Source organism: Pseudorasbora parva, chromosome 2 (assembly GCF_024679245.1).
Source record: "Pseudorasbora parva isolate DD20220531a chromosome 2, ASM2467924v1, whole genome shotgun sequence".
Lineage (NCBI taxonomy): Eukaryota > Metazoa > Chordata > Actinopteri > Cypriniformes > Gobionidae > Pseudorasbora > Pseudorasbora parva.
The window spans coordinates 26387967-26409948 of record NC_090173.1 but is presented as its reverse complement, the minus strand read 5'-3'; the positions used below and the strand labels follow the sequence as shown (position 1 = coordinate 26409948).

At 37.4% G+C, this 21982-nt stretch overlaps 4 protein-coding genes across 5 annotated transcripts; 1 reads left to right on the top strand and 3 right to left on the bottom strand.

Moving 5' to 3' along the window:
- Positions 1-840: 840 nt before the first annotated feature.
- Positions 841-2338, bottom strand: lrrc3cb (leucine rich repeat containing 3Cb). The gene is made up of 2 exons (XM_067428902.1): positions 2200-2338; positions 841-1801 (listed from the first exon to the last, which is right to left on the bottom strand). Exon 2 carries the CDS (start codon positions 1776-1778, stop codon positions 969-971), a length of 810 nt encoding a protein of 269 aa, XP_067285003.1. The 5' UTR covers positions 1779-1801; positions 2200-2338; the 3' UTR covers positions 841-968.
- Positions 2339-3204: 866 nt separating this feature from the next.
- tmem86b (transmembrane protein 86B) lies at positions 3205-5048 on the bottom strand. The gene is made up of 3 exons (XM_067413913.1): positions 4865-5048; positions 4220-4463; positions 3205-4037 (listed from the first exon to the last, which is right to left on the bottom strand). Exons 1-3 carry the CDS (start codon positions 4913-4915, stop codon positions 3583-3585), a joined length of 750 nt encoding a protein of 249 aa, XP_067270014.1. The 5' UTR covers positions 4916-5048; the 3' UTR covers positions 3205-3582.
- Positions 5049-6524: 1476 nt separating this feature from the next.
- On the top strand, positions 6525-10291 carry aspdh (aspartate dehydrogenase domain containing). Of its 2 annotated transcripts, none has more exons than XM_067413905.1 (8): positions 6525-6595; positions 6914-6964; positions 8083-8227; positions 8362-8446; positions 8588-8737; positions 8882-9105; positions 9452-9591; positions 9880-10291. In XM_067413905.1, exons 2-8 carry the CDS (start codon positions 6916-6918, stop codon positions 9915-9917), a joined length of 831 nt encoding a protein of 276 aa, XP_067270006.1. In that variant the 5' UTR covers positions 6525-6595; positions 6914-6915; the 3' UTR covers positions 9918-10291. The 2 variants fall into 2 exon arrangements, with proteins under 2 accessions (XP_067270006.1, XP_067269998.1); XM_067413897.1 differs by having other exon boundaries at positions 6525-6609.
- On the bottom strand, positions 9999-21763 carry gys1 (glycogen synthase 1 (muscle)). The gene is made up of 16 exons (XM_067413886.1): positions 21619-21763; positions 20450-20568; positions 19087-19268; positions 18192-18383; positions 17421-17606; positions 14881-15025; positions 14590-14707; positions 14374-14494; positions 14027-14133; positions 13228-13287; positions 12951-13143; positions 12734-12860; positions 12246-12341; positions 11980-12143; positions 11751-11831; positions 9999-11450 (listed from the first exon to the last, which is right to left on the bottom strand). The coding sequence occupies exons 2-16, from the start codon at positions 20565-20567 to the stop codon at positions 11238-11240; spliced, it is 2103 nt and encodes a 700-aa protein (XP_067269987.1). The 5' UTR covers position 20568; positions 21619-21763; the 3' UTR covers positions 9999-11237.
- Positions 21764-21982: the final 219 nt, after the last annotated feature.

Below are 21982 nucleotides of genomic sequence, written 5' to 3'. Positions count from 1 at the left end.
TTTGTGTGAATCTATGTACACTGGGCTACTTTCTGGTCACAAGGTTGTGAGAACGTCTCCTCATACGTTTGTAAGAAGTGTAGAGAAATGTAGAAATGTAAGAAACAGCTATAAATAAAGAAGAGTAATTACCACGCTGTCATAGCTTAGGTTAGCTTTCCTTAGGTTAGCCATTTTTTAGCATTTTAATTTTTTTTTAAACAATCATAGCAGTGGCGGTTTACTTCCAAGTCTTACTGTGGCAAGCCTATCAAAGAGAGTGTCAAAACAGGGTAGAAAATAGACTATTACTCTAAATTATTTTTTCTGTAAAAATCTTGCTAACATTATAAGCGGACCTCAACAAACTTTATAAAACCTTGAAAATGTAAATGTAGTAAAAAGTAGTAAAAGCAGTTCATGACCAGTTTAAAACAAATGAATACATTAATATATATAATATAATATATATATATATTTAAATGGACACCAGACCACTAGTTTTTTAATAATTGACAAGAATTGTGTGAATCACTAAAACAGCTAATCGGTAAAGCAGAGACAAATGAAATTATTCAGTGCTATGTAAAACATCTCCAGAGTACAGTTACTGAGACTAAAAATCATGAGGACCTTGATAAGCATATTTAAACACTAATATTAACAGCAAATGCCATGGATGGGGAGCAGGTGCTGGTCCTTCATGCCTACCAGGCCTGAACAACAGTAATAAATGATGACAGTGCTATATATCTGAAGGGCTTGAACTCCTCTGTCTGTGTAAGAGTTCATTTTGAGTGTAAATATGATTGATATTTGTTCAAATAAAATCGGATTGGAAGAAATTTAACTCTCTTTTTTTCTCTATATTGTAATAATATTAGCTGGGGTCTCCTTGGTTGTTTTATTGTTCTCTTATACAGAAATATCAATAAAAACAACAACTAGTAGGTATGTCATTTTAACACTGTTATTCATAATTGTTCACGTTACAGCCTGGTATTAAGTGTTAGTGACTCCTCAGATCTCCCCTGCCTGTTGGGAAGAGACTTGAGATACTCAAGGTGGCGAATTGTATCTTCTTGGTTGTGCCTTACATAGTAAACTAAATAGGATATAACCATTGTAAACCAGCCAAACATCGTTATTAGCATAGCCACATCAGTGGTCCTCTGGAGTGCTGTGCAGAAGTCAAGATCAGTCGCTACCAGGATGAAGGGCATACCTTGAGCCTCCAGTTCTTTAGGTTCAGAAGTGTTGCACACCACCTCAGTGAGGGAGGAGGGGTCCAAGAGCAGTTGTGGCATAGCCAGCTGCAGACGACAGTCACACAGCCAGGGATTATTAGAGAGGTTAGTCTCGGCTCTGAGGTCGCCGAATGCCTTGGGGTCCAGTGTCTCCAGCTGGTTAGAAGAGAGATCCAGGCTGCTCAACGAGTCTGCGAGGTCTTGAAAGGCTCCAGGCTCCAGGTAGGCCAACCTGTTATGGGAAAGATCTAATTTGAACAGTAGTGGGAGCCCTATAAAGGCATCAGATGGTATGGTAAGCAGCAGGTTGTTGTCTAGGTATAGATGCTGTGTAGTATTCGGAAGGTCACGTGGCACTGCCACCAACTGCATGTCGCTACAACGGACCACCAGCCCGCCGTCGACACTCTCTGAGCAGAAACAGCTCTCGGGGCATTCGTTTTCTGCTTGGTGAGACAGACACACATCCAAGACATGGAGGAGGGTGAAAGTGAGAGAAAGGCAGCTGGCCACATCATGACAGCCGATAGGCATACCGACAGTCCCAAACATCAGGAGGAGGAAGAGCGCACCAGCTCAAAAACAAACAGGAAACAGGAAGAAAACAGCAAGTCATTACAACAGACAGCCTGCTATCATTACGCTTGTTAATTGTGGGGTTATTTTGAGGATAAATGGTCACTTGTCAGGTTAATTACCATCAAGAAACTGCTGGTTTGTTACGACACAAACTTGGCTGTATTTTTTAGATGTAGGAACAAGTAGAAAATAATAGAAAATACACATATAATGTATGCATATTATTTGCATTCAGTGTATAGCCTACGTTTTTTTGACATACAGTTCATTAATGTTCACAAATATCACCAATACTCCTCAAGTCAGTTAATGTACATAACAATCCAGAAATGCAATAAAAATGGTTTGGATAAGATTGGGAACTTAATCGGAAAATTGTAAAATAAGCTATTACCTGAGAGAAAAGTTGAGAACTCGAACGTTGTAGACTTTTGCGCATAACTACGGTCTATTTACATAATTGAGAGTATTTCTTCTAACTTTCCATTGATAATTTGCCTATTTGACTAGTTTTTGACGAATATCCTCCTATCATTGAGTCGTGAACCCTCCTTCATCACCCAAACAACGCCTGCGAGTGCGATGACTCCAGAATCGTCATTATATTCACAAAATAAACGGGTGTGTGAGTTCATTCCTGTCGTGAAGACCAACTTGACCGCAGAGAAGCATCAGTTCCCGTCTCTCCTCAGTTCTGTGTGTGCGGTTTTGGAATGCCGAACCTTTCTCACACACTCAAGGTAAACGACAGATGGCGCTATATGAAAGGGAAACATCTATCGATGATGTTTGACCTTACTTTAGACTTTACCCTAAATCACTACAGTTCAATTTACAAGCTATTTATTTATTTATTTATTTATTTATAATACTATGAAATCTTTTTTTGCCTGATAAGATCCTGAATGTTTAGTTGAGCTATTTGTTTCTACAAAATAAATGTTTTTTTTTATTTTGCAATTTTACTATTTATATTCGCATATATAATGTATTAACTATAGCCGAATTAAAAACACACCAAAAATAGAATGTCTTGATATTGCATTTTATTTTAAAAGTGGTCTCAGGTCTGCCTACTTACAGTGTTGGGAAGGTTAGCCTACTTTGGAAATGTAATTGGTTACAGATTACAAGTTACCCTATTTAAAATGTAAAGTAGCCTGGTGTAACTATTTTTAATTACTTGACTGAAGTAATGTAACTGATTACATTTGATTACTTTTGCAATTCCACCACTGAAACACATTTTTATCATTCAGGTGTCATGGTGACAACTCTTAGATTGATGTAACCTAAAGCTTTGCTTCAAATTCTAACGAGAACCAAAAGCATCGGAATAGCATCGCTTTACTAAACAGACTTTCAGTCAATGACAGGAATCAGTCAAAAAATACATATCTGTAACACATTGTGACATCACCTCCTTTATTTATATTTAAGTATGCCAAATCATCTCTAGAAATGTGGAGCATCTGAGCATAAATATTTGTATTGTTGGACAAAATAAAACTTGCCTTAAAACATTTCAATTGAATCAAATCAGTTCATATCAGCACAGAGTCTGTTGTGAGTAGTTTAAATCATTTTTAGTGAAAATAATTGTAAGTCTCGGTTGTTAGGTCAGACTGTGTATTTCTGATATTTAGGGATATGTCCACACAGTAGATGTGCATTTACTGCGAAACACTCAGGTTTATCCAAATAGGCCCCATTTTATACCTTAATCAACCCTTCTTGTTTGGCATTACTGAACCAAAATCCTGAGTTCACAGCAGTTTCATGATCTTTTCCACTTGTGGATATCATCAGCCTCCTCCTCCAGCACTGCCTTCACGTCACCCAGTGCAATCATCAGCTGTGCCAGGTAGTATGTTGTCATAATAATCTGCTTTTCGTTTTCTATATCAACAACATTGAACTTTGTCAGTGCAATTGTGAGGTCAGAAGCCATGAAGACCAGGCTGCCCAGCAGGATGAGCGGCCGCCGTGTACGAACAGCCAGTGTGGCCATGATGACAATGAGCAGCACATAACCCCCTATGGCTGGGACTAGGATGTCAGCTTCTGGATCAAGCCGTAGGAAGGGCACCAGGTAAACGTAAAGTCCACTGCCGATCAACCACAGGGGGAGGTAGAGGATAAAAGATGAGAAAGACAAAGACGTTGCAGAATACCGTGATGACAGGAAGGTGACAGAGTAAAGCAAGTGGGCCAGAGAAAAACAGCCCATTCCTGAAAAAGAGAACAGAAAGAGATTGGACTGTGAACTAAAACAATATAAATATATTTATGTTAAAATAAAGTAAAATACAAAAAAATATTAACGTTTTAGCTATAGTTGCACAATATGTATACTTAAATGATGTATACTTAAATCATTAAAAATGAAATAAAAAAAAGGAATAAAGTTTTACCGTGGATAAAAAGTTCTGGCCAAATAAGGCAACAGTCCCCGCATGCTGAGAGCAGCAACCCTCCGGCCACACCCATTAGACTCCGCCCCCCATTATAGCTGAACACCAGAAGGATCAATGAGAGGATGGGAGCAGCCTTTATGCCAGCAGCCAGAAGAGAAGGGGCGGAGTCTGGGATCCACAGATAGAAGTATATTGTGCAGGATGCAAAAAAAGGGAGGAGGTAAAGAAACAGTACACAGCACTGGAAAAGAATGAAAACAATACAGGCATCAGTTATTAAAAACACACAGTCTGCACTTATTCTGCCCTAAACAAATAGTATCACAAAGATTTTACTAAACATTAACTGCAAATATCTTTGTTGTGAGGAAATGAACACATGATATGAGGGTGAAGTCATTCAATTGTGACTTAATGTGGATATAAATGTGTAATCTCGATGTGATAAAAGTGCACATATAATCCCAGATGAGCAGAACACAGGTGTCTGTATTTGTACACAGGTGTGTGTGTGTGTGTGTGTGTGTGTGTGTGTGTGTGTGTGTGTGTGTGTGTGTGTGTGTCTGTGTGTGTGTCTGTGTGTGTGTGTGTGTGTGTGTGTGTGTGTGTGTGTGTGTGTGTGTGTGTGTGTACTGTGATTACCGTGTTTCTGCGTTGTCTGCGGTCAAAGGCACTTGTCTCCAGTATGTCCATCTCTCTCTTCTGGCCTAAACAGTCCTACACGCACCGTTCTCAGATGTGGGCCACGTATCCCACAACTGGGAGATCTGTAATGTCTCTTGTGAACTATGAATACCAGTGTGTTTCAATGGCTGGGGTAGGTCTGGACTTTGGACCATTATGAGTGATGCGTTATCTATCAGATTGTTCTGTCATAAACAAAGTACACCCCTCACTCTCTCTCCTTCTTTCTGTGCCTGTCTCTCCCTCTCTCTGCATTATGGCCTATTACCCTGTATCGACATCATCAGTAAGAGCAAAGGTTTGATGATTGAGACAAGTTCAGAAAGATTTTTTATTTTTATTTGATTAATTATAGATCATTATTTGTCTCACTTCTTTTATTCATTTTATCAGCTTTCCTGATGTGTTTGAAGGTATCAGAGCAAGGACACAAGCAACTTATCAAGGGCTTACAATTATCTAAAGTTTTATAATTATTTATTATAATATTGTAATTCTAATGATTTTATTTTATGAAATAATTATTTAAATATTTATCATTATCTTCTTTGGTGGTAGTGGTTCAAAACTGCTAGAGATATTTCAATTTTTCCACTTTCACCCATATGAAGACGCCACGGAGCCTCGCAGTGTTATGATGTAAGAAAGAAAAGCAAAAATTATATGCTACTGGTATATATAATTCATTCCAAATACATATGCTCCCAGTTTCACAGACAAGGCTTAAGCCTAGTCCCAGACTAAAATTCATTATTGAGATGTCTTAATAGAAAACAACTTACACTTATCTGAAAATATGTCGTCATTGTTTTGTCTCATGCACACCAGTAATTTTTGCTCTGTAAAAAATTAAGGGACCACTTAACACTGAGAAAGCTATGTTAAGTGGTCTCTTAATTTTTTTCACAGCTGTGTAAAAGCTTCTTAAATGTCATAATTGAACTATATGGGGCCTAAACCTGACTTAATCTAAGCCCTGTCTGTAAAACTGGGCCTAAATGTTTTATATTTTGGAAGTCTAATATAAAATGTGTGTTTTACACTTAAAGCTGTGACCTGCTGTAGATATACACTGTAAAATATTTAGAAAAAAAGTTACCTGGTTACCTTAAAATTTTGAGTTCACTGAAATTAAAATTTTGAGTTAATACAATGAACATTTTTTGAGATTCGACAACCTTTATTAAAATATTATTTAAAGATTTTGTAAGCATATTGGGTAATTGTGTGTTTTATTTCTGATGACGCAGTGAAACATGCCAAATAGTGCTGTTTTCATGATTTATCAATTTTTTTATGTGGTTCAGATACAATAATATTTTGAGTTTCTATTTATTAAAAACAAATTTCTCAATTTCTCAAAACTCAAATTTTTAATTTTAATAAACTCAAATTTTTAAGGCAACCAGGTTACTTACTTTTTAAAGTTAAACCAACAAAAAACTAAAATGTTTTACAGTGTAGATATATAAGGCATGGCAACTTAATACATTTTCTTCGGTCTGGGTTCAGGATCTACCACAAATAATACTACAGTAGCCTTCACCTTTAAAATATCTGAGCTTCAGTTCATTTACGAAAAGTCTAATCATTAACATGAACTTTAACCCCCTCCGTCCAACAGTCTCTTAAGCTCAAACAGCGAAGCAAGAGATCGACGAACATCGAGAAGAAAGAGATAAATATAAGGTGAGGAACAACAGGTAAGTGAGGGTTGTGAGGAGAGATTGAGCCGGTGTATTTTTAGAGATAAAGGAGAATAGTTGGCGCCTTGGCCGCTGGCAGAGAGGTGGAGAAAATGAAAAGAGGGAGGGGCCAAAGATTTAATCAATAGCATGTGTGGATATGGGCAATAAATGCACATCTACATGTTTCAGTTACAAAATAAACTATCTGTTGTTATATAGTTGTGGATAATAAGTACCTCCCTTAAACTACTGACTATAGCAGATAAGTCATTCTAGAAATGCAGTTATGGTTTACTGAATGTCTTTTCTCACTTTGTAGATATGGCTGAGAGAACCTTAAAGGTTGGAATTGTGGGATATGGACATTTAGGTGAGTTCTCCAGTGAAAACCATGTTTCAAAACCCACAACTTTCTCTACGGTATTACAGCTTGGTTTGTTTTCATTTGCACTACATATTACCTTTGAATATAAAATATAAATAATTTGTCTATAATTGCTATTGTATTTTTAAATGAATCAGCATAAACCCATGCATGGTAAGTATCAGGGACATGTATTGATTCATCAGTGAATCTGTGCATACCACAAGTCACTAAAATGTCAGGAAAATGTATTGTTTGAAAGTAGGGCTGTGCAATATATCTAAATTATCGAAATATCGCAAATGTACATATCGCAATATGCATATCGCAATGGCTCGCAATAAGTAAATGATTTTAATAGGCTACTTTAACATTGTGAAAAGTGTATGTTTTCGGTCACACATTGGGCAGAGAATAAACTGGGCACATTACTGTTACTTATGTAACTTGCTTGACGTTAAAAACAGTTATTAAACGCAATGATTAGCAGAACAATAATTTGCAGTCTCGCATTGTTTGGGTTGGGTTGTTATCATGGCTATCAAAATTCAGTGTTCTGTATTTTGTGTACGTGAGTTTTTGTTGTAGGTGGCTATAAAAAAAAGAAAAAAGAAAAAAAAGTGTACTGTGCTAATTAACTGAGACTTCTTACAGCTCTTACAGGTTGTTGGCCTTGTTTGTTTCGTTGCTTCTATTGCTCTCCCCTTTTTTGTAAGTCGCTTTGGATAAAAGCATCTGCTAAATGATTAAATGTAAATGTAAATGTAAATGTTTGACACATGCACCGAAACGTGTGACAGTTTGTGACACAAATGTTTGCTAAAACGCTGCTGGTCACTTTCAGAAGTTGTGGCGATGCTTTCTTTTCCCAGAAAGAATGTGAAACATTCTTGAACACAAATGGTTTCATTCTCAGTTTTTAAATACTTTTTTATATATAATTGAAATAGATTTTACACACTAAATGCAATATCGTATCGCATATCGAATATTGCATTATTTAACAAGATATCGCATATCACATTTTTCTTCAATATCGCACAGCCCTATTCGAAAAGCTGTAGTCACATTCAGTATCAATTTATATTCTGTGAAGCTTATTCCATCTTTCTCTCCACATTCAGGCCAGTTTCTTGTTGAGAAGATCCAAAGGGAAGGGCCTAAATTGGGGCTGCAATTAGCATTCGTTTGGAACCGAAATACCGACAAATTTAAAGATTCATTGCCCAAAGAGCTCATTCTACATGACCTCTCAGATTTCACACGCAGGTAAACATTGCAAATATTTTTTGTATGAACGTGTCCCAATCAATCAGAATTTATTTAAATGTAAATGGGAGAACAAAACAGAGCTAGATAATGTGGCACTTATAAGTGTATTATGTGTGTTTGGTGTGTTTCAGAGTAACTGATGTAATAGTGGAGGTGTGTCATCCACAGATAGTTAAAGAATTTGGGGTCAGATTTTTGTCACACGCTCATTTCCTGGTAAATTTACTGTTTACCGCTCTTTTATCTCTTGAAATCCTGTTTACCATATTATTTACATTTATTTCATAATGATTAGGAGCAGTGTTGGTTATGCAATTGTTATAAGACCATCCCTGATCAATTTTTTCCCTCCCTCAGGTGGGCAGCCCTTCTGCCCTCTCTGACCCTCAGCTTGAGCAAGAACTCCGCACTGCTGCAAAACAATTTAAGAAAACACTTTATGTGCCCAGTGGTGCATTATGGGGTGGCCAAGATATTCAAAAAATGAATGAAAACGGAACATTGCGGGTGAGAACATTTTGTTGTAATTATTTTGATTCACAATTATTTATTTAAAGAACGGTAAAAAGGTAACTTAATCATAGCTAAAGTTCAATTAAGTTTTACTGTCCCTCCCACATTTAAAGTCATTTTCAAATGTCTCTCTCGTAGGCTCTCTCCATCCGTATGTCTAAACATCCCTCTTGCTTTCGACTGACTGGTGGCCTGCTCTCTGATTGGACAGAGGGAGAGGGGAGGCGGGTCTTGTACAATGGCTCAGTGGCAGAGCTCTGCCCCATAGCCCCCAACAATGTGAACACTATGGCAGCTGCGGCCATAGCCGCATCAAAGTTGGGCTTTCATGGGGTTACCGGAGAAATCGTTTCAGACACTGCGTGAGTTACCAACTGATCCTCAGAATGTTTAAATCCTCAGAAAATGCAACAAATATGCTTCCATACCTAGACTTTACAGCATGTTGCTAGGTGGTAGCTCAATGGCACAAGTAAAAAAAAAAAATTATATATATATATATATATATATATATATATATATATATATATATATATATATATATATATATATATATATATATATATATATAAATATATATTAAATTATATATATATATATATATATATATATATATATATATATATATATATTATATAATTTAAGTTTGGGTTTGTGTTCAGATCCTTAACCTTGAGTACGAGCTTTTCTTCTTGCACTTCTCTCCAGATTAGCAGACTACCATATTGTGGAGGTTGAGGTAAACGGTCCAGATGGGTTCTCAGTAAAAACGGTAAGACAGAACCCTGCCAAACTGGGAGCTGTAACAGGAAATGCCACATACAATTCCTTCTGGAGCAGCTTACTGGGTATGTTTGTGTAAGGAAGACAGTGTGCATATAGCCAAAAAACACAGTATGTGCTGAATACCCTAAGCCAAATCTGGATTTACACAGATAATATTGCAATAAAAAACAATTCCATCATAAACTTTTTGCATTCTTTTGTTACTATCTTCTTTGCTTTCTGTCCTGCTAAAATTGGAAAATTAATGAAAATCTGAAAATGGTAGATGAATATGCTGTTACATGACTCTTATTATCGGTTTTACTGTATATTAAAGTATACCTGAATTATGTTTTGTCTTTTTTTCCCAGTCTGCAAGGGTCATGGAGGGAGGGTATATCTGTGTTGACGACAGTGGATTGCTGCAGAAAGTGTACAAGTTAACTGAAGAATAACAGTTGCACATGATGAATTAATAAAACGTGTCATGTCAATAATGTTGTAGACTTTAATTTCAGTTGTACAGCCATGATAGAAATGACAAACTCAACATTTGCATTTGTATTACAGTGTCAGTGATCCTCCAGTGTATAATTTTGGCTGGTTAGTTTTTGCTACATTGCTTGCTTGTCATTTAACTCCTTTCTTTAATAATAATAATAATAATAATAATAATAATAATACAAATTGATAGATACTCACTGTTTTTGAGAGTAAATAATACTTCAAAGTGAAGCCTGGCTGTGATTAAAGAATTGCGAGAATGCTTTTGCATAAAAGGTACAGTCTGTCCTCGTCATTTACTCAAACGAAGTTTTTCGAAACGTGTATGAAATTCTTGCTTTTATGAAACACAAACAGAGAAGTTTAGCTCTTTGATACTAACACAATGAAGTGAAGTGACCGTGACTGTCAAAGCATGATTTTCCGTCAAAAACAGATCTAATATGGGTCTGTTCTTAAAACAAATATCTTTAGAAGACTTTGTGCACCCTATGGGTTATTTTTATCATATTTTTATGTTTATATGTTAAACCTTGACTTGCTAATTTTCTAAATAATAGAACAGCGTAAACATTCTTCAAAACATTCTTCTTTTGTGGTCCACAGAAGAAAGTCATACAGGTTTGGAACAAATAATGCACTTTTCTTAAAACTTTACTTTAAGGAATTGATACGGCTCTCATTTCTAATAAAGGCCTCTTTAATATAAACACTTGTAACAATTGTTCTTCATCTCAATTAGTTTTTCATGGGAAGAAACCTACATTAGTAGGCAAAACACTTTAATTTGTATCGTCACAGTGGCCGTTTGAATGTCAGCTTTAGATGGACATCCCTGGCACACAGCTAAAGGTTGATTGTTATGAATCCATAGGAACAGTAATTTGAATAACTAGCTGCTATTTAATTTATATTATTTAATTATTTTCTCTCCTTTGTTTTTGTACTAAGCCTTGTGTGAAACACACCAGTGAAATCTTCACAAACTATGGCTCACCACATACTTAAATATCTTATTTATTTCTCTTCAGAAAATTAACATGCAAACACAGTGTTTGCAGGCATTATGTTCACTTTTATGGGAGTGTTGCGTGTTGGTGTATATAAGTGCCTCACAGTATAAGCTGCAGTTATATATATATATTTGTGTGTGTGTGTGTGTGTGTGTGTGTGTGTGTGTGTGTGTGTGTGTGTGTGTGTGTGTGTATGCATGTAGGGGTGTGTTTTAGTTTTTCTCAGGGAGACCGTCTGTATGGTTCTTGTTCCGGTTTGGTAAGGTTAGCGGTTGGCGGATGTTGACTCTGTCTTTCTCTGCTTCCAGATCTTCATCATATGGTTCCTCCTCATCCTCAGCCTCGCTCTGATGAGGAGATGAGTGAAGCGAGTGGGCGGGAGACGGGGGTACCGAGGCAGGCCGTGGGTAACGGAAGCCTGTGGCCTGGATTACGTGAATAAAAGAATAAATGTCAACAAATATTTATATTAGTTCATTAATAGAGCATTCAGTAGTTGCTCTCCATTGTCCACAAAAGTATTCAAAAGTCCCATAACTTTTTTAGTTGTTTGTAACTTAATCATTTTTTTTTAAATATATATTTTTACACCCAATTTCCATCAAAGGTCTCCATGGACATCTGCTGAGGCTTCCTAGTGGGCCCCAGCCCCCTGGTTAAGAACCACTGGTATATATAATTAAATGTAAGACTTATTAACTTAATTTAAATTTTGTTTTACTTACTGAAGTGGGTTCTTGCGGCTCATAGATGTATGTGTCCGGGAAAGCTTTCGCTAAAGCCATATGGCGGGCTGAAATGTAATACTAAGAAATAAAAACATGTTATATTAGTTCAAGAAAACTAACTTGTTAGTTTTATTGTTTTCATCTATAATCATACATATGTACAGTGTGTGTGTGTGTGTGTGTGTGTGTGTGTGTGTGTGTGTGTGTGTGTGTGTGTGGCATCTACCCTGCCCAGATATCTCCAGTCTAGCAGGTCACTGAGGCGCTCGGTTCGGTTTCTTTGAATGATCCTCTGCCTGCGGCTCTGCTGACAGAACTGGAACAGGAAAGACGTCAGCTGATTACAGGACTCATCCACCCCACGATACCGCCGATCCAGAATATAGATACCTGCAAGAAGGGGAATAAGAAACCAAATAAAACTGATTCAAATAAAAACGACAAACTTGTAGCTGCTGTTTATCTTTTCCACCACATATGTACAGCTCTCACCGTAAGCTGATGGGTCGGCAATGTGCTCCTCCATGAAACAGCCAAACCCAGACAGGTTAGTGGAGATCGATGGGATACCCATCACTGTACACTCAGCTGAGAGGGGGGGGGGGGGGGGGGGGGGGTGTTCATTGTGTTGAGTGGCAGTTATTAATATACATTTAATTCGTTTTTGAAAGAAGTCTCTTATACTTCTGAAGGCTGCAAATATTTGATCAAAAATTCAGTACAAACAATAATATTGAAATATTTTATTTAAAACAAATTTTAAATCATTTTAATACACTGACTTGCTGCTCAAGAAACATTTTTTATTAATAATGTTAAAAACAGCTGTACTGCTTAATATTTTATTGTAAACTAATACTTTTTCAGGATTCTTTGATGAATAGAAAAAAAAATTGCTGAATAAAAGTATTAATTTCTTTTGAAATTTTTGATTCCAAACTTTTGAACCATAGTGTACATACTGTATAGTGTAGTAATACCTGGTGTGTATCCCCAGGGCTCATAGTAAGATGGAAATACTCCAAGGTGGCAGCCTCTCACAAACTCCTCATAGTCCATTGGCAGGAGAGGAGAAGTTGAGGAGAGAAACTCTGGATGGAAGATCACCTAGCAGAAGAATAAGAGGCTTTAAGAAATGATTCAATTAGTAAGCCTTTAATTAGATACAGGTTATTATAGCACAGTGTGTCTGTGTACCTTTACTCTGTCCTGAGAGGTGTTGAAGAGGCCAATGCGGCGGATGCAGTTGAGGATGGGGTCACTGCTGTCCTCCAGCATGTTGTGAGTGCAGACGGGGGGTAGACACTGCCGTTGGGTGGCGAAGATGGCACGCTTCATTATGGTGAAGTCCTCTTTATCTAACATCTTAGACACATCAGGCAACTGCCCTCTAAAAAAAAAAAAAAGTCCAATGTCACTAGGAAAAAAGATTCACAATTTGTTGTAATGCAGTCGAACACAAGAGGCAACTCACACTAAAAGTGATTCATAGAGTTTCTTCCCAAAGCGCTCCTTCACAGTCTGTGCAGTGTCCCTGACAATACAATAAAAGATGCAATATCACAACAAATTTCATTCACTGTTCCAAAAGAATGGGAATAATTTTAACAAAATAAAAGAGATCATACAATTTTTTTTTTTTTTAATTAATTTAGAGCTATCCTGAATAAGATATTTTAGATACATTCTTTTTACATATAGTCCACAAGACAAAAAAAAAAAAAAAAGCTGAATTTATTAAAATGACCCGTTTGAAAGTATATGAACCATTGATTCTCAGTACTGTGTCGTTTCCTGGATGCTCCACAGCGTCCCACTCCCTGGCTTGTCCTGAGCAGTTAAACTGCCCAATGTTCTTCAGAAAAATTCTCCATTTCTTGTATGGTTATTATTAACTAAAACCATTTTTTAAATTTGTTAATTGAAATTAAGCTACAATAAAATAAACAAAGGAACATTTAAATAAAACAAAGAAAATTGAAATGTTGCCTTAGCAACTAACTAAAATTAAAAAATATATATAAATAGATCTCCATTTATCTAAATTACAGATAAATAGAAATAACAAAAACAAAAAGCATAAACAATTACTAAAACTAAAATTGGAAATATCTTTATTTTGAATTCACTTTTGTTTTTATTGTATTTTAACACTGCTTTCAAGACATGTTGTGGTGCTTGAGGTGAACTTGGAAGTTTATATGAGGCAAGTTGGTTGAGCTACACAGTGTCATTCACAATAGCAGTCCTCACAGTGCCACTGTCATGGTTACCAGAGCTGTTTCCGCACGGCTTGGCCCTTCAGGGTCTCCACGTTAAAGTTGTTGGTACGAGCAGGCATGATGAAGAATGCTATTACAGTCACATCACTGTGATTCACCTGGAAACACAAGAATAATGATTTAAATCAAGACACATTTAAACCTTTTTTAGTACAACGTATATCTATTCAGGGAAAACATGATATATGCCATGCCTAGAGCACCAGCTAGTGGCCATTTTATAAAACACAAAGGAGAACCCCACATGAGATATTGCTTAAAAACTTAACAGCTTTACCTAAAAATATACACAAGTTTACACAAATTATGTAAACACGCCCTAAAACACAAATACTTGCCCTCAGTAGGTAATTTAGTCTGGCCAATGCTTCAAGAAAGATGTCAGCTCCTTTATTTGAGAATTCATAGCGTCCAGCAATAAAAAGAAACACAGTCTTGTCAAGGTTAAAATCTAAATGCCTGGGGGGAACAAAAACAACAAGAAAACACATGTATGACAGAGTGTTCTCAAATATGGACATGTGAATATGATTGTGTGTATTATGATCTCTGACCCATAGAAATGGCCTCTGACAAACTCCTGGATGCGTGCTTTACTCTGAGCGTGGAGGTTCTGGAACTCATGCATGGCTGAGAACTTCTTCACATTCAGACCGTTTGGAGTCACAATATCTGAAAGAGAAAAAAGAAAGTTGATATCTTTAAGCAAATTTTTAGAATCCCTTCTAATACCAGATCAATCTGCCCGTAATGGCAAATGGTATCATCTGCCTGACTCATGATGCCATTAGAAATGTAGTGGTAGTGTCGCTGAAGAAAACAGTACAAGTTGAAACTTAAGTCACCTGGTTTCCGCTTTAGTAAGTGCTCTGCCTCAATGGCGGTGATCTGAGAGACGGTGGTGAAAACGTGTGCACAGCGGGCTGCAGCACGCTCCAAACAGTACCGGTGATAGATCTGCCTGTCACCTGCTTCTTTATCCACATTAAACTACACATGGAGAAATAATGAGACAATTCAGAACACTTTCTGTCAAGTTAAAGTATGTAATTTTTTTTTATGTTACGATACTTTCTCTTTATCCAGTTATTTTGTTTATTGACTAGTATTAGTATGCTATTCATGAGTTAATTTACCCAAAAAGTGTAAACATTGAGCCTCCTCGGCACCATCAAAACACAGTGGTCCGCTCAATCTCTTTCCAGTTTGGTGTATAGCTACTGTAGAAGGTGAGTCAAATGGTGTTTAGCTGGTTCATGTTCTACTTATGTTTACCTAAAGCATCGAAAATACATTTTGTTCTAAAAATAATAAAACCTACGACTTTATTCAGCATTGTCTTCTCTTCCTTGTTTGTGTTCAATCCTCAAATAAAGATTCGAACAGTTGTGAATCAGCATATTGATTCATGATTCTGATCGCATGTTAAACTGCTGAAATCACGTGACATTGGCAATCTGAATCATGAATCAATAAATAAAGTCGTATAAAGTGCTGAATAAAGTCGTAGTTTTTGTCATTTTTGGACCAAAATGTATTTTCGATGCTTCAAGAGATTCTAATTAACTAACAAACATTGGATAATATTTTTGTAAAAAATTTAAATAGCTTCATATGAAACCATTAAAGTTACACAAGTTGATCAGTCAAGAGCAGTGTGATCGTTTGTCTTTTTGTAGTTTGACTTTGAATAACTGCTGTCCCTTTAAGAACTGCCGCACTCCTGAACTGTTTATGACTGTGTTTACATTAATACTCTTCAAGATGTGCACTGAGAATTTTTTTTAGTGTATTTGACCAATAATAAGCTGGAAAAAGAAGCAAATGTTTGCACTTGTATGTCAGATGCGGCTTTATAACGGTGTGTGTGTGTGTGTGTTTGCTTAAGATTTGAGCACGAAATCTGCGGGGATTAGTAGAATTATGTAGCCTAGAAATCTAGACGCACCCTAGCGGCAGCAAATTTAATCTGCCCGCGAGTGTCGTCTAGCAACTCTCAATAACCATCTGAGCTGTAATCCCCTAACTCTTGCCAGGCCAATCACATCGTGTATAGTCGGTGGGTGGGGCCATAATGACGATGGCCGAGTTGCGTTTGCGTGCTTCTAGTAAACACAGAAACTGGCGAATGGCGGTCTTTCGAATCAGCTTTGACCGTGACTCTGGAAGACTTAGTGTTAAGCTTTTCTCTCCGAAAAGAACGGCACTGAAGTCATTCTTAAGACATTCTTCCGATGTGTTCAGAGTTTTGCCGACCGGATACGGCGAATGTTTAATCTATCAACGAGCTCTGCTTCACCTTCGTTGCTCTGGTTGGTGTAGCGCTATCCTATCGCGTGCAGAGGGAGTTTGAAAGACAACCGTTTATCCCGCCGCTCGGATTGAGCCCTGACAATGGTGAGTTTCCAGACCAAACATCTTGATGTGGGTCTGGCTTGTCAGGCTAAGAATTATGTGCAATCCCGCGTGAAATTCAGACCTATCACACACTAATACTAACTAACACGCTGTCATGAGGAAAAGTCCAGCAGAACGCACGCTCGCTGTGTTCAGAGGGTTAATCGGGCTGAGTGAGATATGCGGTGCCTTTCAACTCGCTGACGGTCGGTCAGTCGGAGAGGGGAGCGCAGCTGGGATCGATACTGTAGAAACTGTGTAGGCTATCGAATCTTTTCATATATTTTAGTATCGATATTTTTGACAACACTAGTTGCACTGTGCCGACCCAGGCTTTTTAAAAGTGAAATAAATCCATACTCCAGAGAGCCCCGTGCCCCATGGCTAAAAGAACAAGCGGGCGTGCACGCACCGGAAATCAGGTGGCCATGGAAACCAAAACTTGTGCGCTTGGAACCGATGATCGGACCCAAAAACAAATTTTCTAAACGATTCCAATGGCATCGTTATTTTTAAAACGGTTCCAAGTTAGAACCGGTTCTCGATGCCCAACCCTAGTCATTAATGACATCAATTTCATTTTTGGGTGAACTAACCTTTGATAAACAAACTGCTCTATAGAGCGCTAGCTACTCATTGCTCTCTTAGATGACATTTTTGTCCTGTATCGATCACTGTAGCTTCTCTGCGTGCTTGGAAAGGGAGGGGTGAGTGGGTGCAATTCACTACCTCACCACAAGATGCTGCTAAAATGTACACAGTGCACCTTTAAATTAGGGATTCCAGAATTTCCCCCTGGGATCCATAAATCTCTCTCTCTCTCTCTCTCTCTCTCTCTCTCTCTCTCTAACATCATCTTAATTTCAAACTATTTTGCTTGAACACAGACTATTTTGCTATTTTGAAAACTGATGATTCTATCTGGAGTTAGAGTAATAAACAATTATAGGGAAGTATCACATATTCACAAAAACCAACTTGCACAAACCTCTGCGAGGTTATTGTAGAAGTCGACGTTCCCAGCACAAAGGTATCGGCCAAGCAGAGTGGCGTGTGTGGTGAAGATGGTTGCTACAGGTAACTGACGCTGCCTGCATAAGACAAGCCCCAAACCTGCCAGCCACTCGTGAAAATGAGCCACAATGTGAGGAGGCTCGTCACACTGAGCTGCATACTGAAACACACATAATCAAATCATAATAAATGAGACTGAACCATCTTTTTTCATATCCAAATATATTCAAGTTTCAAATAAAAAGATAAGATGTTTCTTTTCGAGATTACATTATATAAGACTACTTTGAGACACTTGTTGCACATAATGTAAGTATAAAAGTCAACAAAATATAACATTGTTCTAGTAGTTTTTAGATATTTTGTGCCTTCAATTCACTGGGTTAAAAAAAAAGGTTATTTAAAATATATATATATATTCATATAGATAAAAAAGGGACACATCAAATACCTGTTAACTTAAACAACTAAAAATTGTTTCCATTAATTCCGTTATTGAATTAAAACTGAGATAAAATGCATATATAAATATCAGATTAAATACTGAAATAAAAAAACTTTAATTAAAACCTAGAAATGTCACAACTAAAAAGTTGAAGTACTAAATTACTTTAATTGAAATAAAATAAAAATAAATTAAAACTAAATAGAAACAACCACTAAACCAAATAACAAAATTAATTTAAAAAAAAAACATTTTTTAAATAATAATAAATACTATAAATAGTAAAACAATACTGCACACCTCTCCCAGTAGCCATGCTGTGAGGAAGCCAAAGAGAACAGCATCATTAGCCTCTCTGTCGAACCAGGGCACACCAACACCACATTTCTCCCACAATTCACTCTTCCAGCGGTCCAGAGACCAGGCCGTGAAGCCCACATCTAGCAGAATCACATATGGAGAACCTTCAATCAGCCAACGACCAAAATATACCTTGAGAAACAGGAAGGAAATTAAGTCAGAAACTTTGTAACTTTGCTAGAGTTTTGAAATGATTCATGATTCATGGAAATAGTATTTTGATAACCAAGATTACTACACTTGCTGATATTGTCTTCATACAGTTTTTTATTCAAATTTATCCAAATTTATTCAAAGATCATATTCTTTAGTTAAAAGGTTAGTTCACCCAAAAATTTAAATGTATGTAATTAATGACCTAATGTTGTTCCATACCCGTAAGACCGCCGTTCATCTTCAGAAGACAGTTTAAGATATTTTATATTAAGACAGAGTAATTATTGAAAGAATTTTCATTTTTGTGTGAACTAACCCTTTAATGCTTTCTATGAGAGACCTAGATGAGTGACACCAATGCTGGCACCAATTCATACAGTGTCTCTCATGGAGAAATTTCCTAAACGAACTGAAATAGCCTTTAGTCTAGCTGTAGGATGCAGATATAGCCTTTAACCTTTAAAACACACCAACACACACCAGGGAGAGGTCACACTCTGCAGAATGAAGGTTTAGGGTTTCACTGAGGATAAGAGCAGATTAAAATGGACTGTGTGATGAGTGTGCACATATTAGTGTGGATAAATATGAGGTGAACAAACCCAGAGCTAGAATTCAGCTTTCTTTTTTCATAGTATGCATTAAGTCAACTAGCCAGCAAGTATGTGCATGCACATACCTTGCACCCACTGCTGTTCATTTTATCAATGGTTCTTCTGAGTGCCGCATTACAGGGTTCGATCAACTCCACTTGCGTCCTGACATTGGACTCCATATACGGGCCCACTAGAAAGTAGTTCTCACCCCATTCCTCGCAGGTCAGACGCGCCTTAGTCTGGATCACCGTGTAAATGCCACCAACTGCCACAGAATGAGAGAGGTTTGTTAACCTAAGAGAAAGACCTAAGCTAAGAGAAGATAAGAGAAGGCCACCCAACCCTTTGAACTTGACGTTGTCAAAGAGTAATTGCACTTTCTCCTTGATGCATCCTTGACCTTTACACAATCTAGCTGTCCATAATATATAATATTCACAGAGTGTAGCAAATACCAAAACCAGAGACACATGATTCTTGTGTCCCCCCAAGTATGTGGATGGATACTGTATCTGTGAGCACTTGGCACTGGAGTCATGTGGCATATAGGTTTTTGTGGCATGACAACAACAGTATCTGGTATCAAAACTGTAAATGACTATAGACTAATAACTATCTCAAAGGCACTTAAAACAATTGGTTATTGGTTATTACATTGTATAGTATTGTATCAAAAACCTAATCTCAAATATAATGACACTTACTATAGAAAATTCTATAGGCTGCTGAAAATGCTGCATGGTTTGTTTACCAGTCCCGCTCTGGCTACTGGAGATAAAACTTTTAACATTAAAGAAGATAAACTAAATACACTCAAGTATTATAACCCTAAAACTCTTTATCTCTACTATGGCCATGCATCCCTCGTGGCTCAATCCTAACAGAGAGAGTATAAAACTATGGTATGATAGCAGGTAGATATTTGTTAATGTTAGTGCATTCATGTCATGACATAAAAAACTATTCTAAATGTAATCTTTTTTTTTTTTTTTTAAGAAATTATTCATTTAATTAAGGAGGATGCATAACATTGTTCAAAAATGAAAGTAAATACATGTATAGTGTTACAAAAGATTATATTCAAAGAACCCTGAAAATAATACTTTACCCACATTACTAAATTATCACATTAGAGTGATTTCTAAAGAATCATGCGATTGAAGACTGGAGTAATGCCATCAGTAATGACTTACATTTTAAAATGCATTATAATAGAAAGAAGTTATTTTAAATTGTAATAGATTTTATTTTTTCACATTATTAGCCTACTGTTTTACTATATTTTTTATTAAATATATGCAGATTTTGTTAGCATAGGAGACTTCTTTCGCAAACATTTTAGCCTCACCGACCCCAAATTTAAACGGCAGTGTAGATATTTGAGTATATGGCTGTCAATGATGATACATTAGTTACAAAACATATCCAAGAAAAAAACAAGCACACCTTTATTAGCGACCTCCCATGCAATCTCAAACAGGACTGCATCCTCCCGATCAAACTCTTCATCCCAGTCCTCCAGGCCGGACAGGGAGGTGACCGACAAACTGCGCGCCAGTGGCATACTGGGTAATGGAAAACAATGATAATATCAATCAATTTATTGCATTGTGCTTTCATGTGCTTTCGACTGCACCGACGTCCTGACATTTAAAGTAACGTGTTGCTTATATCCATCGTACAATGATGCGTGTAGCCATCTGACCTTCAGTTGCACCACACACACGCACTTCCTCACTTTCCCCCAAATTACATCAATTTATATCCACAGCATTTCATTAAAATGACATCTTCCAAAATTGCTCAGTCTTTTCCAACTCGTTCTCGCTCTGCTTCGCTCATGCAACAGATTTGAAAAACGCGCAAGTCCATGTTCAGATCAGGTTGGAAGTCTACAAATACATAGTGACATTATGCTTCTCAAGTCTAGGCATGACCTTTCATAGGCTACATCACAACACTGGGACAGTCATTCACACCATCACTTACACACCCAATTACAACATACCTTGAGCAACATGAGGCCTGTTAAAATAAGGACAAAAAAATGATTGAGAGAAGGGGTTTATAGTCCCTAAACCAAGCCAGGCTTCATAACGGTACTTAAAGGTCCTGCATACAACATAAACAAACCTTAACGCACTGGTTACTTTGATAATTAAACCCCATATCTAGTTTATTTAAGTGTTAGTAAAGTGTCATTCGTGACTGAGGCTCATTTTACGTCCCTCTCGGATGCATACGGGTTAAGTGCGTGCGCGCGCTAACATAGTACGTGCGCTCTGACCACACATGAACAGTCAAACGCAGACCGTAATTGTCATCATAACAGAAGAACAAATAAAGTGTTTCGTGTGCATAAATAAGACAGTGCATAGTATAAACATGTGGATACGATCAAAAAGTCGCAAGTTTTCGTCTGCACACTTCAGGAAGGATGAACTGGCCAGTCGAGCGCAGGCTGCGAAAAGTGAAAAGCTGCGGGTAAACGAAGAGCACTGCGCGTGACAGGGAACACAGGCTTTGCAGATAGAAGAAAATGTCCCTCTAAGGGTTTTCAAATATATGGACATTTAATTTCAGACTGACAACACACAAAAGCTGTATGCACTTACCCTGCGGTAGCGTCTTTTCCTCGCTCAGCGGCGCAAGCCTCACATCTGCTGAAATCAATCACAAGGAGGAGGATTTGACAGTGGGTGGAGTCTCTTGCGCAAATTCACCTGGTTTGTTGGACAATTTGGTTGTCCGTCAGCGTGACAGCTCGGACGCGAGCAGTTACGTCATAGAAATGTGGGCGTGTCTTATGTGACGCAGTCTCCGCCTCCTTGATCTCTGGGTAAATGAAGGAGCGTCTGTGGTCGCACCACGCACTTCCACTTCCCCAGAGAACTAGGCGTTTACCTGTATGATCATTTTGATTGGCTAAACAATTTCTTTAGGCAACTTATGCAGAAATAGAATAGAATAGAATAGAAT

What these genes read in the sequence shown, in the direction of transcription:
- lrrc3cb (XM_067428902.1), bottom strand. Translation starts at nt 1,778, where the DNA reads ATGTTTGGGACTGTCGGTATGCCTATCGGCTGTCATGATGTGGCCAGC.
- tmem86b (XM_067413913.1), bottom strand. Translation starts at nt 4,915, where the DNA reads ATGGACATACTGGAGACAAGTGCCTTTGACCGCAGACAACGCAGAAAC. An exon ending in GCAGACAACGCAGAAACACG is followed by an intron (nt 4,464 to 4,864) that starts GTAATCACAGTA and finishes ATTCTTTTCCAG; the next exon opens with TGCTGTGTACTGTTTCTTTA. An exon ending in GCCAGAACTTTTTATCCACG is followed by an intron (nt 4,038 to 4,219) that starts GTAAAACTTTAT and finishes TCTCTTTTTCAG; the next exon opens with GAATGGGCTGTTTTTCTCTG.
- aspdh (XM_067413905.1), top strand. Translation starts at nt 6,916, where the DNA reads ATGGCTGAGAGAACCTTAAAGGTTGGAATTGTGGGATATGGACATTTA. An exon ending in TGTGGGATATGGACATTTAG is followed by an intron (nt 6,965 to 8,082) that starts GTGAGTTCTCCA and finishes CTCCACATTCAG; the next exon opens with GCCAGTTTCTTGTTGAGAAG. An exon ending in TGTCACACGCTCATTTCCTG is followed by an intron (nt 8,447 to 8,587) that starts GTAAATTTACTG and finishes TCCCTCCCTCAG; the next exon opens with GTGGGCAGCCCTTCTGCCCT.
- gys1 (XM_067413886.1), bottom strand. Translation starts at nt 20,567, where the DNA reads ATGCCACTGGCGCGCAGTTTGTCGGTCACCTCCCTGTCCGGCCTGGAG. An exon ending in CAGCATGGCTACTGGGAGAG is followed by an intron (nt 17,607 to 18,191) that starts GTGTGCAGTATT and finishes TGTGTGTTTCAG; the next exon opens with TATGCAGCTCAGTGTGACGA. An exon ending in GCCGTGCGGAAACAGCTCTG is followed by an intron (nt 13,288 to 14,026) that starts GTAACCATGACA and finishes TTGTATTGTCAG; the next exon opens with GGACACTGCACAGACTGTGA.